Source organism: Echiichthys vipera, assembly GCF_963691815.1.
Source record: "Echiichthys vipera genome assembly, chromosome: X".
NCBI lineage: Eukaryota > Metazoa > Chordata > Actinopteri > Perciformes > Trachinidae > Echiichthys > Echiichthys vipera.
Window position 1 is genome coordinate 29,497,415 of NC_139825.1, and position 17,744 is coordinate 29,515,158.

The following is a 17,744-nucleotide window of genomic DNA, read 5'->3' on the forward strand; positions in this document are numbered from 1 at the left end:
AAGAGTAAACCAATTACCTAATTAAACTGAAACAGAACGGACACACAGCGGGCCTACTGACTATTGCCACGATGTATACCAGTCTGGTGAGAAAACAAAATGTCACACTTGTTTGTGTGGGCTACGAACAGGAAAGTTAAAAAAAAATCCCACTTCGCCAATAACACGTCATATGAGCTGAACAAAACCGCAGGGGCCGTTGTGCTCATCCCACTCACTAAACCGAGAAAGCCCCCGAGGACACCTACACCACCCCTACGCAGATCGAGTGAACTTTCAATTTCAGTCTCTGTACTTTGCAGTGTCACAATACACATGTTTTCTGTTGTTTTGTTTTTTTATTTTAAAAAAAAAGTGTTTTCTTCCCAGTTCAGTTGAATGTTCCCAAAACAGATTTAATATCACAGTTGACTACAGGCGGAGTGTACACATTCATTCGTGACTTTGCTGACTTTTCAGAACCTGGAGATTCGTTTTCACAGAGGTCTGCTGCCACTTAAACTTATACAAGAGAGGACATGAAATGGTTTTTGCTTTCACTTTTCAGCCTGTATTACTTCATTGACTGAGATATAATTTCCAAGACACAATGAGAAGTTAAAAATATGGCAAAAAAAGTTTATGATTATGGTAAATGTACATTTTAAAAATGTTCTCAAACCTTGTGCATCACCTGAAGCCTTTATAAACAAATAACAAACCCTGGGATTTCCCCATACTGTGTAAACCACGTGGGCTAATGTCATTTCATACTGTTAATTTGCTGTACTGTCACTGGACTGTGCACTGTGGTGCATGCTGAGTTTCCCTGATTTTGTGTCTTCTCTTTTTTACAGTGAAACCTTTGATGAAATACAAAGAAATACCTTATCTCTCAAGTTAAACATCAACAGAAAGAGAGACAAATGTCACTTTGATCAATGATGTAATCAACCACTATTCAGTCGCAGATATACTTGAAGTAAATCTAAAAAAGAAGTCAGGTGAAAACCATTTGAATGACCAAACGTTAGGAAAAAGACAGCAGAAGTCTCAGTCCCTCAACACACACACACACACACACACACACACACACACACACACACACACACACACACACACACACACACACACACACACACACACACACACACACACACACACACACACACACACACACACACACACACACACACACACACACACACACACACACACACACACACACACACACACACACACACACACACACACACACACACACACACACACACACACACACACACACAGTGTCAGTCTGGTTGCATTAATTCCGCAGTGCTTCTTCTGTGAGGCAAAAAGGAAATACAGCCTTAGAAAAACACTGCAGCAGCTGACTCGGCATTCATTTTGCTTTACCCTGACGGTCCATCACTGTGGCAGTCTATTAGAAATACAATAGCACTAAAGGCATTAATGAGGTTTGTATTGGACTGCTGTACTGCTGCCACCCACAAACTCACGCACACACTCACACATACAAATCCATCAGTAGCGTTTCCTCCTCCTCCATTTTGTGCATCTTATCTCTAAATCGAGATTTACATTTTATTGATGGTCTTCAACTGCTTCCTCTTCATACAGCACAAGCTGCAGCAACTCCTTGAAATAAGATCCAGTACATTGTCCATAAGTGTTCATGAGTGGCCGTTAAAATTACTAGAGAGAGAGTTTGTGTGTGTATGTGTGTGTGAGAGAGTCAAGATGCAAAGATGATGCACTCTTGTCACAGTGTAGAAGGTCTGGCCAAGCTCGGCTCCAGAGATGCTGCAGGGTTTACTGCTCCTAGACTATAGGACAAAACAAACAATCAACATCATACTATCTCACCTGCTGTATATGCGGGTGTGAGTTTCAAAAGAGACAGGAAGTTGGGCACTCAACTAACCTCTCAATGATGCTGTTGTTACACTGTAGTTCCCTCACCAAAATCTCCATTTCTCCCTTCAAATGGTGCATCCTAGAACACAGGAAGAGATTTGTCAGGGCAACTGTCTTGCACACACAGACACGTACGCACACATAGAGAGACACACACACCTAGAGACCATCTGGTCCTTGTCCCTGGGTGCGATTCCAGGTTGCTGTCCTGTTTGCTTAGACTGAAGAGTGAAAAGGATTCTGTCCAGAGCCTAAGACAGATGAGACGTTAGATCATCACATCACTGACATGCTACATTAGTGACATCAATAACATGACCACTGAAACAAAATTGTTTTAATCAGTGCAAGTACTATATAACACAATAGTGTGCAGGAAGTTGTTACTCCTCCAGCCTTTGAGTTTGCTTTTTTAAACTTTCTTAACTTTTATTCTCCTTTTGTTTGTTCTGTTTCTTCACCCTAACTTCTGTGAAGTTCTGCCCTCTACAATGAGGCTACTTTCGATTGTATTCGTGTTTTTTTTTCATGCTGTTTTTAACAATGCTGCTTCCACTGGGACACACTTCCTTTGTTTACTCCGGAGAGCAGCTGATCAGGCTAATGCCGGCCGGCATAGCGGCCAGACCAGCAGATTCCACTGAAACTCTGGAGAAAAACACACCGTGGGCACAGAGGTGGGAAGCAACGTCAGAGCAATAGAGGAGGGTCGAGACGAGCTTATGGTGAGGAGAATATTTAAGCCGTGTCTCCCCTCTGTTGTGATGGGAAATGTACGTTCTCTGTACAACAAAATGGATGAACTGACGGCACTAACGCAGAGCCACCCGGAGTACCGTGAGTGCAGTCTGATGTGTTTCACGCAGACATGGCTGTACAGGGACATCACAGACCAGAACGTCTCCGTGGATGGCTTCCACACCATGCAGGCTAACCAGGACTGCAACGGGGGCTTGCCATTCTAGTAAACAGCAGATGGTGTAATCCTGGTCATATCACCGTTAAATAACAGCTCTGTAGCCCGGATGTTGAACTGCTGGCTGTTGGACGCCGTCCATACCGTCTGCCCAGAGAGATCCCACATGTCATCACAGTTGTTCTGTACATCCCTCTGCCTGCAGCATCATACACACCACCATCTCCAGACTCCTGACTCAACACCCCAGTGCCCTCGTAATCATGTCGGGAAACTTTAACCACGTCACCTTGGATAGAGTTCTGCCGACCTTCCGACATAATGGGCAGGTCAGATCACAATCTGGTTCACCTCAAACCCTGCTATGTGCCTCTGGTGAAGAGGAAGCCTACCACAACAAGGACTGTGAAGAGGTGGTCTGAGGAGGCTTATGTGACACTGCAGGGCTGCTTTGAGGTGACTGACTGGCCTGCACTTTGTGAGCCGCACTGTAAATATTATTTGCTGTAAATTTAAGTGTGATATTTCACATATATATATATATATATATATATATATATATATATATATATATATATATATATATATATTTCTTTCTTTCTTTATTTATTTTTCTTATGCATGCTGTCTGTATAATAGTTGTTGTTTGTTTATCTGGAGTTCTGTAACAAAAATAATTTCCCCCTAGGATTATTAAAGTATTACTGATTCTGATTTTGATATATGTCTTTGTGTATACGTTTATGGTAGAATATTTGATCTTAGCTGCAGAGATCGTCAGAACACAGAGGTGAAATGTTGACCTTATTTAGCCGCTGCTCACTCATCTCAAGATCTGCCAACAAGCCTGTGGAGAAAGAGCTGAAGTCCTGCAGTCGGGTCTGCATCTCCAGTAAAACACTGCAAATACAGAAGGGACACACTTCAGTAAGTCAAAGCTGCCATCTTTAAAACAGGCATATTGGCAGATGGATTTAAAAACAGAAGAAAAAACAACTAAAACAATGTGAAAAATGCTTACGTTATATTTGAAGAGTGAAATCTGCCACGGTCAATTTTAAATTAAATTAAATTTAAAAATGATGAAATAAATTAAATTAGCAGAAGATGAGTTGACAGATAATATGGAGCCCTAAAGCAATTTCAATCAAAAACCACTGGACTTGGTTATTTTTCTAGGAAGACTTTTCACCTGTCATCCAAGAGGCTTCATCAGTTCATGTACGCATCTGACCAGACCGGGACTGGACCAGGACCAGGACCCGGACCAGGCTGGGACTGGTCCGGGTCCTGGTCCAACTAACTGGTGTGGAGATCCAGGTATTGAACCTTTCACAAGGTCAAGGATGTCACTGGAACCCTTTGTGCTCCAAGTGCCAACGACCGTCTTTACAGTGACAGTCGTTGGTGGGAAGTAGGTTTGGGCTTCGTTAGTGCTCTATTGAGTCTTAACGACAGTCGTTGGAGTCACAGGAGGCAATTTGTGAAAAGTTGTTCTTTGAGGTTGGATTGTTGAATCTCCTGGGAAGGGATGAAAGGGCAGCATTGTAAATTGGAGATAAGTGGTGTCTCAGACCTCCTTCTCTGTTTATCGATGGTTTCTCTATTTTTACATGGATGGCTTCTTTTACTCCTCTTTCAGACCATCTGTCCTTTCTGTCCAGGATGTGGATCTAAGAAAGGCAACCAAATAACCCAATGGGTTAATATCAAATCCAAAGTGGTGCAAACTTTTACCGAACATATAAACTCAGTGGACAGAAACATCAAGTTCACCAGAGAAGATGCCAGGGACAAAAGTTTGCCTTACAGAAAACCCACTCACACAGATCCATATCTACCATTTGACTCCCACCACCCCTGGAGCACAAGCTTGGAGTTATCAGAACACTGCAACACAGAGCTGATAACGTACCCACCAGCTCACAAGCCCAAGGGGAAGAACACAAGCACCTGAGAGGCGCCCTCACAACTTGTGGTTACCCCAGTTGGACCCTTGTGAAAACGGCAGCTGCTTCCAGAAAGAACACCAAAGAAAAAGAAAAACAAGAGAAACAACATAGTCATTCCGTATGCGCCTGGGGTATCAGAGAAACTCAGGAGGATCTTCAACAAACACTGCATCCTTGTGTATTTCAAACCCAGTAAAACAATGAGACAGAGACTCGTACGTCCGAAGGACAGAACACCACACACCCACAAAAAAGCAATCTGGTTTATGCTGTTCAATGCAATGAGGAATGCAAAGATCTCTACATTGAAAAAACAAAACAACCACTGCATAAACGCATGGCCCAACATAGGAGAGATAACTCATCAGGCCTGGACTCTGCTGTCCACTTACATCTCAAGGAGAAAGCCCACTCCTTTGATTACAACAATGTCCACATCCAAAGAAGCCATCTATGTAAAAATAGAGAAACCATCGCTAAACAGAGGAGGAGGTCTGAGACACCACTTATCTCCAATTTACAATGCTGCCCTTTCATCCCTTCCCAGGAGATTCAACAATCTAACCTCAAAGAACAACTGTTCACAAATGGCCTCCTGTGACTCCAACGACTGTTGTTCAGACTAAATAGAGCACTAACGAAGTCGAAACCAACTTCCCACCAATGTTCCAGACTGGTCAGATGCGTACATGAACTGATGAAGCCTCTTGGATGAGAGGTGAAACTTCTTCCTAGACAAATAACCAAGTCCAGTTGCTTTTGACTGAAATTGCTTTGGGGATAACGATGAGCTGGACAAATAAGAACATTCACAGGTATAATATGTCATCATCATTTCTTAACGAGAGATACATTATTAATTCACCAATTACATAGTTTAGATTTAAAAAATAATAATTTTCACCATCATTTCTAATTCCAATATTTAACCTTCCACAAACACAATCTTTTTAGATCCCAAACATGAATCAAGGCTTGCATGGTATCTACACACACATTCAGATTCACACATGAAAACTGTCCTGCACTATGTGCCACATTTATTTGTTGATTTATAAAATAAATCAGTTAAATACTAGCTCTACAAATACAAATATTTCTTAACAGGAGCAAAATAAGTGTTTACAATAAATGGCTAACAGTTAGTATTTTTGTAGATTTATATTCTCAATACACCTGGTAAATAAGTGTGAAGTAAAGATTGTTAATGCAGACGACCAATTTAATCTGTTTGCGAGGGACTGCTGAATAGCAAAGTCCTACTGCCCTGAGTTAATTTTCTTCATATAAGCTTCCATCATCTTTGTGAATGGCTGTCAAACCAAACAAACGAACAAGCAAGAAACGATTTGTGAGCCTAAAAAGAAAGTTCTCCAGGAGGAAATATGTACAATGTATTAAATTAAACTTGTACTCCATAAGATTTGAGATACGTTGTCTCTAGCAGCCCTTTGGCGGTAAGATGCAACTGCAGGAGAGTCTGTTCTTTTAGAGCCCTCTATCTTGTCACATTCACGGTCACTATGTGTGTTGACTTTTTTTTGTGCTCTTTTGTAAACTCTATTGAAACACATTCATCTCTCTACTTCCAGTCATGTTCATATTACACTTCTGTCCTTACTACAAGCCTGACTCAGTAGTTTTAAGCTCTTTTAAGTTTTAAGTTCTAATACTCAGCAAAAAGGCAACAAGAGCTTTCATTAGTGGGTCATATGATCAATGACCATTGTTTTAACTCAATCTTTGATAGATAGTAACTTAAAAGACAATTAAATAGATGCAAATCTTGCAGAGTATAACTTGTGTTAATTGAATTTAAAACGGCTCTATGTCTGAAATCAGGAATGGTGCCGGAGAATCTGTAGAAGTCCTGTAGTTATCTTACTGTAAATGGTCACAGTGTTTGGGATAACACAGTCAATCTGTTGTATTTGGGGTATAAAAATGTGACTTGAGAGCCTGCTCTGACCTGCTCCACGTCCTTGTTGAGGCCAAAAGGTCTTTGTATCTCCGCACGCAGTCTTCTCTAAGGAGAGATTTCACTCGCTTAATGTGGGATGACAGGTGGATTCTGGGATGGAGAGTGACAAGAAGATTACAGGAGAGCTCAGGATAACATCCAATCACAGGCTGGGTGAGAAGGACAGCAGCTGTGTGGACACATACTCACTTCTCAAACTTGTGGATTTGCTCGTCGTTATATGCCAACTCTGTGGTGAAATAAGAAAAAGTTTTGTCACTTGCACCATGTAAAAAAAGAGTACTAAAAATACAGTATGTACGTAAAAACATGCATACTGCCTGTTAGTCGGTCTTTACGATAATGCTGGTGAATTGCAAGTATCTTCTGCAGCAGCATCTCCATCTTCTGACAGCTGTGGGAGGAAAGAGTTGAGAGTTCAATTACACCAAACTCACAAGACCACGTGAAGCTCTGAATCCATGTGAGCCTGGAGTACCTTTTGTCATTGGCCAGCGTCTCCGCTAGCTTGGCCTGTTCTATCTGCAGATGGTCCAGTCGGTTCTGAAACTCCTGGATTCCAGCAGCATATATAGGCAAGTGCTCATTGACCTGCAGTCAACAGCAGGTTGAGTCAACAAATCACAAATCTGCCAGAATTGAATGGATCTAGCAATGTTGTACCTCTTTCTATTCAGTCTTTCCACTCACTTCTTATATTGCAATGTCTACTAAGAAACAATATTGAAACAGAGAGAACTCCTAGGACACCTTGGTTGCTTAGAATACAATTTTATAATGTGGTTGGTTTGAACCTTGTGTACGATAATTGTAAAACCATGTCACTTTTTTTTTAAAAGATATTTTTCCCCCAGCTTTTTTTATGTAGTATATTTAGTTGGAAATGGGCGAGAGAGAGGCTGCTGCAGCGAGGATTCAAGTAAAGTATATGGGGTGCCTGTTCTTACATGTGAGCTACTGGGCAAATGGGCAAAATTATTATTTTTGGGCTTGGGAAAAGGGGTACAGCAGAAAAGCAGGGTTATATGTCTAAAAGCAAGTATCATTTGAGTATTGGTACTAAAATAAAAATAAAAATCACCCAGTCCTAGTTTCATTAATGAGGTCATTTATCCCTGTAAGTAAATATCTGCAGGGCTAAAACTTGCTAATATTTGACATTCAAAACAGGTTTAAAATGTGCATCACCTTTGCTGCATTCTATCGCCTTTCTCATCGCTCTTTTCATTATGATCTGCAATTATCCACTATATACTATTAATGAAGGAATAATGGCATCCAAATATGGGAAAAAGCCACATTCTCCCACATTTTCATCAACCACAACAATCAAGCTGTTATACTTCTTCCCAACGCCACTCACCAGATGCAGTTTTTGCCTGCTATCAGCTGAACCTTGATTTTCTGCAGCATAATGGCCTCTAAGAAAAATAAAAATGAAACATGCATATGAGGAGAAAGGGGGTAAAAAGAGGAGGAGATTGTAGTATTGAATTGCAGTTCTCGTTTGAATATTTGCTACTACCACCAAGATCTGCTGTTACCTGGAGTAAACAAAGGAAGTGTGTCCTGGTGGACGCAGCATTGATAAAAACAGCATGAAAAAAAAACACGAAAACAATCGAAAGTAACCTCATTTTAGAGGGCAGAACTTCACAGAAGAATTATAACAATATGAATAGATGTTTGGTGTACATTTGTCAACAAACACACAGTAATAAATTCAACCAAAAAAAGCAAGTACAGCTCCATTTGCCTTACTGCTGTGTATCATAATGCATGTCATACAAGCACATAGTTGTGTATTTCAACACCCCAAAGTGTGAGATCCCAGATTCCCTTTATTTAGCTCAAACGGTGTTTGGATAAACTCACAGCGTGCGGGTCCTGTGTTCTACATTGAGGCACGACTGCAGTCTAACTGTGATCATCGCGATACAGTGCATTGCTTCTTCACATTCCCTGCGCATCCTCATCCTGAGGAACAATAAGAGTAAAAAAGAGGAGGAGAAAAAGGATGGGAAAAGAGTTTGATTAGGTCCATTACCAAGGGTCAGTACATAAGCTTAGAAGTACATCACTCAGTGCATGTGTGCGTCTCACATGTAACTGTAGTATCCTTGCAGCAGTAGCTCTCGGTGTGAGTGTAGCAACTGTACTATCCTCAGATACTGGTGGACCACTCCCACTATTACCTACAGAGAAGAGTGGGAGCAAAGGACATAATAAATAATGGGTTAGATGCTTATAAATTTAATTTAAATAACATCACATTAGGCATGGCTGGAAAAGACAATGAGCGCAGAAGCACTACCTTGGAGAAGTTGTAGTCTGCTGTGACGTCAAACCTGGATGGGATGATTGGAGTCTCTGCTACAGAGGAGACAAAAAACACACACCCCAAAAATGCATGACTTACTGTATGGAAGCCGTGTGTACATAGGTGTGTGTGCCTTGGCATTCATAATTGTATGCACATGTTATTTCAAATGTGATGACTATCCTTCTAATACACATTAATGATTAATTCATCTTTTTTACATCATTCACTAAATCTGGGATTTACACAAGTATTACTGCAGATACAATGTGCATAAAACAGCAAATTCACAAAGATATTCATGTGTTTTCTGAGTACATGTGATAATGGGATACAGTAAACCTCATATTAAAACTATTTTATATCTCCCTGGGGGAGTATCAAAAACTAAAAAAAGGAAAGATTATGACTTCACAGAAACATATCAAAGGTGTAAGTGTCTTTGATTCTCTTACGTTCTCTGAAGGGCAGGATGGTATTTGCTTCAGGCTCATAACTGAGCAGGATGAGGGGCTGGGCGGGTGATGTACGCGGGAGGTTGACTACCTTCATGTTGCCCTCCAAAGGGAGTTTGTGACCAAGGTACAGCAGATGTTGTAGCTGAACGCCTATACCAGTCTGAGATGCCACCTCCTCAAAGAATACTGACACCCTGAAAGGATTAAAGGGGAGAAAGCGCATCTTTGGTAAATTTCAGGTCTGATTCTGCATCCTGACTGCATTTTAAGATCAGGGTGAGTGCTCTTGGTCACTGCTATCATTGTAATTCTGCACACATTTACTTGGGAATCCATAACGCGGACCGCTGGTGTAGTGGCTTTTAATTTTTTTTTAATTTGTGGAGATACTGAAAAGTCTGGTCACATTTTCAATGTCCAACGATGAAAATTGGCCACTGTGGTTACATGAAAAGGACAAACTAAACATGTTGTATCATCTAATGGTAGTTTGCTTGAGGTTTAATTTAAATACATGACTTCCTACATTTGATCAGACTCTGATAATAGTAACAATATTATCTAGGCTTTCATATGTTTGCTTTAACAATTCAGTTTACAATCCAAATTGAAATTATTCTTTTTTTTATACAAATGAATTCCTGATTCAGCACAATAAATGTTAACTTAATTATTTACAGTCATAAATCAGTGCACATCACAATATGTGTCTGTAATAAGATTTTTTAAATTTAATATAGCGGTAATTCTGCAAGTACTTCACATCTGGCTTGTTGGTGGAATCGTCGACTGATGAGTCATGTTGTCAAAAACTACCGTAACTTCTGACAAATAGGGCAACATCCCACCTTGCACTACCTCATTTAAGTAAGTCATCTTTCCTTCAAGTTTAAATGAGTCTGGAAGTCCAAGTCTTCAGTTTTCAGAAGTAGTATTAGTAGTCTGTAGTAGTCTGTAGTCTGCTACAATTTAAACAGCTCTAAAGTCTTTGGACTGCTTTATTTGCGTTTGATCAGAATAATGTGTGTGACGATACACCTGTGCAGACTTACGTGTTGTAGTGGTGGATGTAGATGCAATGTGCCATGGCCTGTTGCAGACAGAAGAGGTGAACTGGCTGCCGCTGCAGTATGTCTGTGGTGGCTTTGAAAAACTGGTCAAAGCCCCAACACCTTTCCTGGTCAGCCTCCAGTATACCCGCTAGTACTGGAACCAGCTGCACCGCCAGACTCCTACAGATAGACAGACAGGGACAGAAATAGATGGCGAAATCCGAGAAAAGGTGAGCATCAAGTCTTTTAGTTAAAGAGTCACTGAGATGCTCTTTATCAGGTGACGTACTGTGACAGTTGGCAGCTGTGAGGTAGGTGGTAGCCCCACTCTATAGGCCCGTCCTCCGCCCGCTGTGTTCCAGCTATTGCCCCCATAGGCTTCTCAGTAGTCATTTTGTACCTACACACAAAACACAGTTAGGCTGATGGATCACTGATGAAAGTTCATGTTCTGCCATGTTACCCTGGGATTCTTGAGGAAATAACATGCAGAAAAACATCTTTCTCTCTGGGGAAATCCAAGCCTTTGGCACAGTTAAAATGGGTAAGTGGTGATTTCGTTAAGACTAAGAAGTCATCTACTGATTTCATGGTGGACTGCTTTACAATATGGAACTTGGCTGGCTGGTGGAGATGGAGCTTAAAATAAGCACTTTCACACCAAACTCAATGTCACAATTCTTAATTGAAACTGGTCCAATTAATTAATTTGCTATGGTTGAAGACGTGGAGTTTGAAACTTAGTGTTTCTGTTGGAAATGTCTGGTCTGTGATTTACTTTCTCGCACTTAATGTATTAACTCACATGGTGGGCTTGTTCCTCCGTGGTCCTCCATACGGTGAGAAGGGAAGACTCCCAGTGGCAGCGTGGTAAAATGTCACACCGATACTCCACAGGTCCACACTCACTCCATAGGATTTGTGATGAGGCTTACGCAGCACAGCACGTTCATACATGTCTGGGTGCTACAGACACACAGACACACACAGACACACACAGTAAGAGAGAACACAAGAAAGTCTTCAGAGATAGATATACAGCTTTGATGGGTAGCTCTACATCCCATTTGTCCACTAGAGGGCCTGTCTTCATCATACAAGTAGCTTCAAGGTATTAAGAACTGTCCTGTCTCACAAAATCATTTTAGGAGTTTTGAGAGTTTTGAGGGTAAGCTTTCCTAAAAAAGTTTTGTTCCTGTTGGTTTTTAGCTGAGGTCATGAGTACATAGGTAATTTATTTATTTATTTTTTCTAGTGGCAGCGAGCGATAGGTAGGAAATCTATTTTATTTTTTATTTTTCTTTAAGGCTACTTTTCTACACCGAAAAAAACAGTTCTGGACTGTTGGCATTGAAGACATTTCAAGCAATATTAAAATGAATCTGACCACAGCTCAGATTGTCCGAACGTCAGAAGCAGTGGCGTGCACAGACCTTTTGAAGGGCAGGGCCAAAAAGGAAAAAAAGGTCACATATAGCGGGTCCTCGCCACTGAAGAGCGGGTCCTTGCCACATGTTTTGGCTCTTAGAGGGCGCTTAAGCATCCCCCCATCTACACATGGCGATAATATGGATAATACCTCTGCACTGCTCGATCATTGCTTTTTGTGAACAAACAAAGCAACAACAAAAAAGTTTTCGCTTCTGTGGCTATAGTGGGATCTCAGCCCCTCACACAGTCACACACAATGTAGTGAGAGTCATTTCCTCCTTATCTGGCCTGTTTAGTTACAACAGCAGATGTATTTATATTCCGTAGTGAAATGAGGACGTCTCGTTGAGATAATTCATAATTTAAACTTCATAACCAGCTCTACTTTGTCCATCGTGGCACTTTCAACTCACACCGGGCGTCCGACAAAAGTGCACCGCCAAACAGTGCGCCACAGCGTGCCACAGCTTGCCACAGCGTGCCACAGCGTGCAGCGTTGCTTGCTGCCAATTACATTGTAAGGACATTACAACAGGAGACAAAGTAATCAAAGTGAATTTATCGGTGACGCTCGCTGGACACGGAGTTAAGGATTTTGCGGAAATAAACAGCAGGAGGTGTCATCCATCTGTCAGCTTGGTCCACTTTGCTGGCTGCAGACACAAATGAACAAGTACACTGCTTGACTACTTTAAGACCGCATTCAAAATATTTCAAACCCAATCTTACTATTTTGTTTGTCACGCTGTTGCATGGGTAAACAATGGAGACAATACATATGTCCATCTTTCTCCCGCGACCATATAACATTAACAAGCGCTCCCGTATATCCAGTCGTCTGCACGCAGATCCCACGTGAAGCCGATGTTTTCATTTAAAAAAGAGACATTGCGCTCATCTCTGTACAAGATGAAGAGCTGTTGTACAAAAGCGTCATTATAGTTCTTCTCTATTTCTTATTTGTGTATTTAAATTTTTTCCATTATTATTATTTCTTCCCCAAACTCATAACGTAATTTGGGTAGCACATAAATTGACAGGGTCGGTCGGAAACCGGAACCAAACTCTTTTTTTTTTAGGCCCTATGGAGAAATGGGGTTTTTAAAGCAGTAATGTTATTTAGTGTAAAAAAAACTGGTTATAGACAGTAAGAAAACAACTAGAGTATAGAGGTATGCATTTGCAACCTTGACAGTTAAAAAATCAATACTGCATAGAAATGTATACTAAAATAGTCATATTATTATCAAGAAAAAGCGATTACAAAAGCGAAAGGTAAAGCTTTTTCTGCTAACAAGCCTTGTGAATTTTTTCTGGAGGAAAACTCAACTGATAGCAGGTTATCAAATGTGCAATCGTCTTATAACTGTCCATCAGTAGATTACACTGAGCATACTTTTTATTGATGCAATATTGTTTTATCATATTCTTTTATTTTACTTTGAGGCCTCATGTTCTTTAAGGCAGAAGTAATAAGAATATTAATCTGAAAGGCTATGTTGAGAATGCCTGTAGGCTAACCTGTGGTATAGTGAATACTCTGTGCACACCACATGGTGGAGACAAAATATCTATAACACAACTGCTGAGACATCAAAGTGGTTTATGAAAATCTAATTTCCTGTGGGCATCTGTTTTGCTGTTTATTACCTTTACCAAGCACACTTTGCTCTCAGCTCTGTTCTTGTTTCATCTACTCAACACATTTCAGTTATATCTGGTGAAAAATAAAGGAAAACTCTATTTACCTTGATTTCTTGATTTGACACACATATCAGCGAGTTTCTCTCAAAAAAGATTCACACTTTGTTTTTGTAAAACACGTTTTTTCTATTTCTAATCTAATTGATTGCAATCAAATTTTTCAAAGGATCGTGTAACAACAAGTGCTTATCTACCTTCTCAAAGTCTGGACAGTTATCTTACCAGATACTCCTCAGTTCCGTAGATAGACACAAACTTTTCATCATCTTCCAGCTCTCTTGCTGCTCCAAAGTCAGTCAGTTTATAAACCGGCTTGCCATCATCCCCGACCTGCCGCATGATGTTGCCTGGCTTAATATCCCGGTGTACCACTCCATTTTCCCGTAGGTGGTTCATCCCCTGCACTGAAGAGAAGAAAGGGAGGGCTGCTTCAGTTTAGGTGTATGAAATTATTGGGAAATACCAAGATATATACCCACCTACACACTGCAGAACTGTGAGGAACTCTGTTTCAGGCAGACCAAAGGCGTTTTGTGACTCCTCGAGCAGGCTGAGTAGACTTCCTCCTGAACAATACTCCATTACCAGCACCTTCTGTTTGGTGGGCAGCTATATATATATATATATTGAGAGAGAGAGAGAGAGAGAGAGAGAGAGAGAGAGAGAGAGAGAGAGAGAGAGAGAGAGAGAGAGAGAGAGAGAGAGAGAGAGAGAGAGAGAGAGAGGTATTTGGAGGTAAACTGCAATGTAAAACTACCTCAAGAATTCCATGATAGATACTAGAAACCTGCAACTATAATATAATTGATATAATATAATAATAATCCCAAATTAATGTGTTATCGTTGTCCTTGGTATTCCTCTCATTGTAGTCTTACCTCTTCCACAGCGTACAGCTTGACTATATTGCTGTGGTTGAGCTTCCTCAGCATCTCAAACTCTCTCATCTGGACTTCATGGGAGCGGTTGTAGCTCGCTATGTTAAACACCTTGACGGCAACCAGCTCACCTGACCTCTACACACACACACACACACACACACACACACACACACACACACACACACACACACACACACACACACACACACACACACACACACACACACACACACACACACACACACACACACACACACACACACACACACACACACACACACACACACACACACACACACACACACAGTAAAATGTCACAACAGGTAAGGTCAAAACCTTTTCTTATCACACATCACATGATGTGAATGAGCCGCTGAGTGGAAAAAAACAACTTAACATAGTGTTATGATGATAAAAATCATCATTATCAAAGTCTGGCTACCTTGTTGCGTGCCTTGTAGACACTGGCAGTGGCCCCTTGACCAAGGACATCTTGTAAAGACCACAGGTAGTTGGTTGTACTGGCCGTCATCCCGGGCATGCTGGAAGATGGGACAGAAATTACAATTGTGAAATATTAACACTAAATTAACTGGAGAGAGAGACACAAGCACTCTTCGTCTTTGTGGGAAATAAAAACATTAACCTTACACATGTATTATTAAAAACAGAACGAAATAGCCACATATTAGTTATTAAGTTGGGGTCATTCCTATGTTCATGTGATCTCACTATATATATATATATATATATATATATATATATATATATATATATATATATATATATATATATATATACTATTGAACACTCGCTATTCATTTTGTCCATATTTGTGCACTTTTGCTGGATGCTTCTGAATACAGATGAAATAAGTAGGCCAACCCCACAATTTAATTTTACTAAAGACCAGGGTTGAAACAATACATTTTTGTAATCAAGTAACTCGAGTAGTAGTAGAATCATCAGAATCTCTGCCTCGATGATTCGTTTAATTACTATCTTGCACGTTATGCGGCCTGTTCAGCGCAGGGATCAGGAACAATGCTTTTTTGCAGATGCACACCACTACATCCAGAAAAGGCAGAGGAGAAGTTTGGGATCATTTCTCACTTAACAAAGAAGCCAAAAAAGGTGCCATGTGTCCACCGTTAACTAGAACTGTTATACCACAACATCGATGATTCAGAGCCTGAGCCGAAAGCAGCCTGTTGTTAACACCACTTCACTGAGCGCCGCTATTCCGGTTTAAGGACTGCAGTTGCTGTAGTTACGGAGAAAGATAATGTGTAACGTTAGCTGTCCTCGAGAAGGCCTCTGTGTTTAGTTTCTCATGAATGTTAAACAGAACGTCACCTACCTGATCAGACTTTATAGTTTTGTTTGAGGAAATGTGTCAGCGGCGTTTGTACGTTGCTTGTTGTTACATTGCTTGTTGTTACGGTAAACAGGAAGAGAGCGACTCGCTCTTCCTGAAAATATATCTATCTGTCATTAATTTTCTAAATAAATCTATTTATCTTTGAAACCTGTTTGAGTACACAGGTGCGTGACAGAATTTTATGCACCACTTTGAATTGTTTAAATGGTAAACTTATTTATGGTAAATTGCGAGTGTATTACCTTCAAAACACATACATCTCGTCCCTCTCTCTCCCCTTCACGCACACGTGCACACTCAAACACACACACACACACACACACACACACACACACACACTCACACTCACACACACACACACACACACACTCACACACACTCACACTCACACACACACACACACACGTTAGGTTACCACACCAAATAGGCCTACAGACATGATAGATATTTTGGGAAAATAAATTAAAATAAATGTTTATGCAAAATGATATTTTTTTTATCCGATTAATTGATTAATCGATATATTAATCGGTAGAATAATCGATTACAAAAAGATTTGATAGCTGCAGCCCTACTCAAGACCTGAGAGAGCGAGCTAAATTGTTCTCTCTCCTGTGTTTATGAATTAAAAATGAGTGGGGAGAAAAAATCTAAAATAATCCTTCTTAGTTCCTTCATATTTCTTCCTTACTTTTTTTGTTTTTGCTCTTCATCTGTGGGAAAAAAAAAGGTTAGGCAGCTGATTTTTTTTTCTTTTGTAGGATACTTCATCCAAACTTTTTTTTCATCAGTCAATTCAATTTCATTTACAGTGCCAAATCAAAATACAAATGATCTCAATACACTTTACATATAAAGTAGGTCAAAACCACCCTCTATGAATTATTCAGGATTTACAGAGACCCATGAGCAGCAACAAGTCGCACTACCTTTAATAATAATAATAATAATAATAATAATAATATACAGTGTAGTATCAATCCAGCGCTCTTATTAATCTGAGGCTACACAGACTGTAAAGTTAGTTAAGTTATAACAATGTAACATGTAACGTAACAACAACAAACGAAAGTTCCAGTTAACGTTAACTATATAGTTAACTATAACTGACATAGTCTGGTGATTTTTATTAAGCCTTAGCTAATAATACATAATGTATAGTCAGCAGTTAAGTTGACTGTGCACTTAAATATCACAACAATAATAACTGTTTACGTTAGCAACTAGTTACGCTTGGTAACTAACCAGTGACGTAACTAACTGTTAAGTTTTAGCAAAGCAAACGTTCGCTGCAGTGTTAATGTTAGCTTACCTGGACTGATGCTGCATTTAGCCACTCCGCTAAAGCCAGTCGTCTTCCTGACAACAAATGTCACTGTGGCTGTTTCTGCGGGCTGTTTTCCCGTCAACTGTGGCGTCAAAATAAACGTCTGGTCCGTAGGTTTACGGTAAATCCAACTTCAATGACGGTAAAATACGCGTAACGTTACGTGGGAAACGTCTTCCGCGGTGACAAACATCTGCACGCAGAGCCTCTCTGAACAGGTACAATGAGAACCTGCTGAATGAGGATAACTTCGGTTTCCTTATGTTTCTTAGCACTTCAGTAGGAAGGAAGGGCTTCCTGTGGTCTAGTCAAACATGAAGGCGGAAATAAACCGAAGTGCAAACATGTCAGTTTCTTTGCCTGAACTTCCGTAACTGAGAGAGTAGCAGAGGCGATGTTACAGTCTGCCGGGGCCCAGGTGAAAATTCACCAGGGGCCCGTT

General features: G+C 40.4%; 1 protein-coding gene across 1 annotated transcript; it reads right to left on the reverse strand.

Annotated features, from left to right (window-relative positions):
- Positions 1-1,277: 1,277 nt before the first annotated feature.
- Positions 1,278-17,466, reverse strand: ikbke (inhibitor of nuclear factor kappa B kinase subunit epsilon). Its single transcript, XM_083938520.1, has 21 exons — positions 17,288-17,466; positions 15,037-15,136; positions 14,592-14,729; positions 14,193-14,322; positions 13,936-14,117; positions 11,384-11,544; positions 10,868-10,978; positions 10,579-10,758; positions 9,524-9,720; positions 9,063-9,121; positions 8,852-8,943; positions 8,624-8,725; positions 8,112-8,169; positions 7,227-7,339; positions 7,066-7,142; positions 6,938-6,977; positions 6,737-6,838; positions 3,619-3,715; positions 2,059-2,150; positions 1,907-1,978; positions 1,278-1,808 (listed from the first exon to the last, which is right to left on the reverse strand). Exons 1-21 carry the CDS (start codon positions 17,302-17,304, stop codon positions 1,745-1,747), a joined length of 2,184 nt encoding a protein of 727 aa, XP_083794646.1. The 5' UTR covers positions 17,305-17,466; the 3' UTR covers positions 1,278-1,744.
- Between the last annotated feature and the right edge of the window lie 278 nt (positions 17,467-17,744).

What these genes read in the sequence shown, in the direction of transcription:
- ikbke (XM_083938520.1), bottom strand. An exon ending in GCAGGCAAAAACTGCATCTG is followed by an intron (nt 7,340 to 8,111) that starts GTGAGTGGCGTT and finishes TGTTGACTGCAG; the next exon opens with GTCAATGAGCACTTGCCTAT. An exon ending in TAAAGACCGACTAACAGGCA is followed by an intron (nt 6,978 to 7,065) that starts GTATGCATGTTT and finishes ATTTCACCACAG; the next exon opens with AGTTGGCATATAACGACGAG.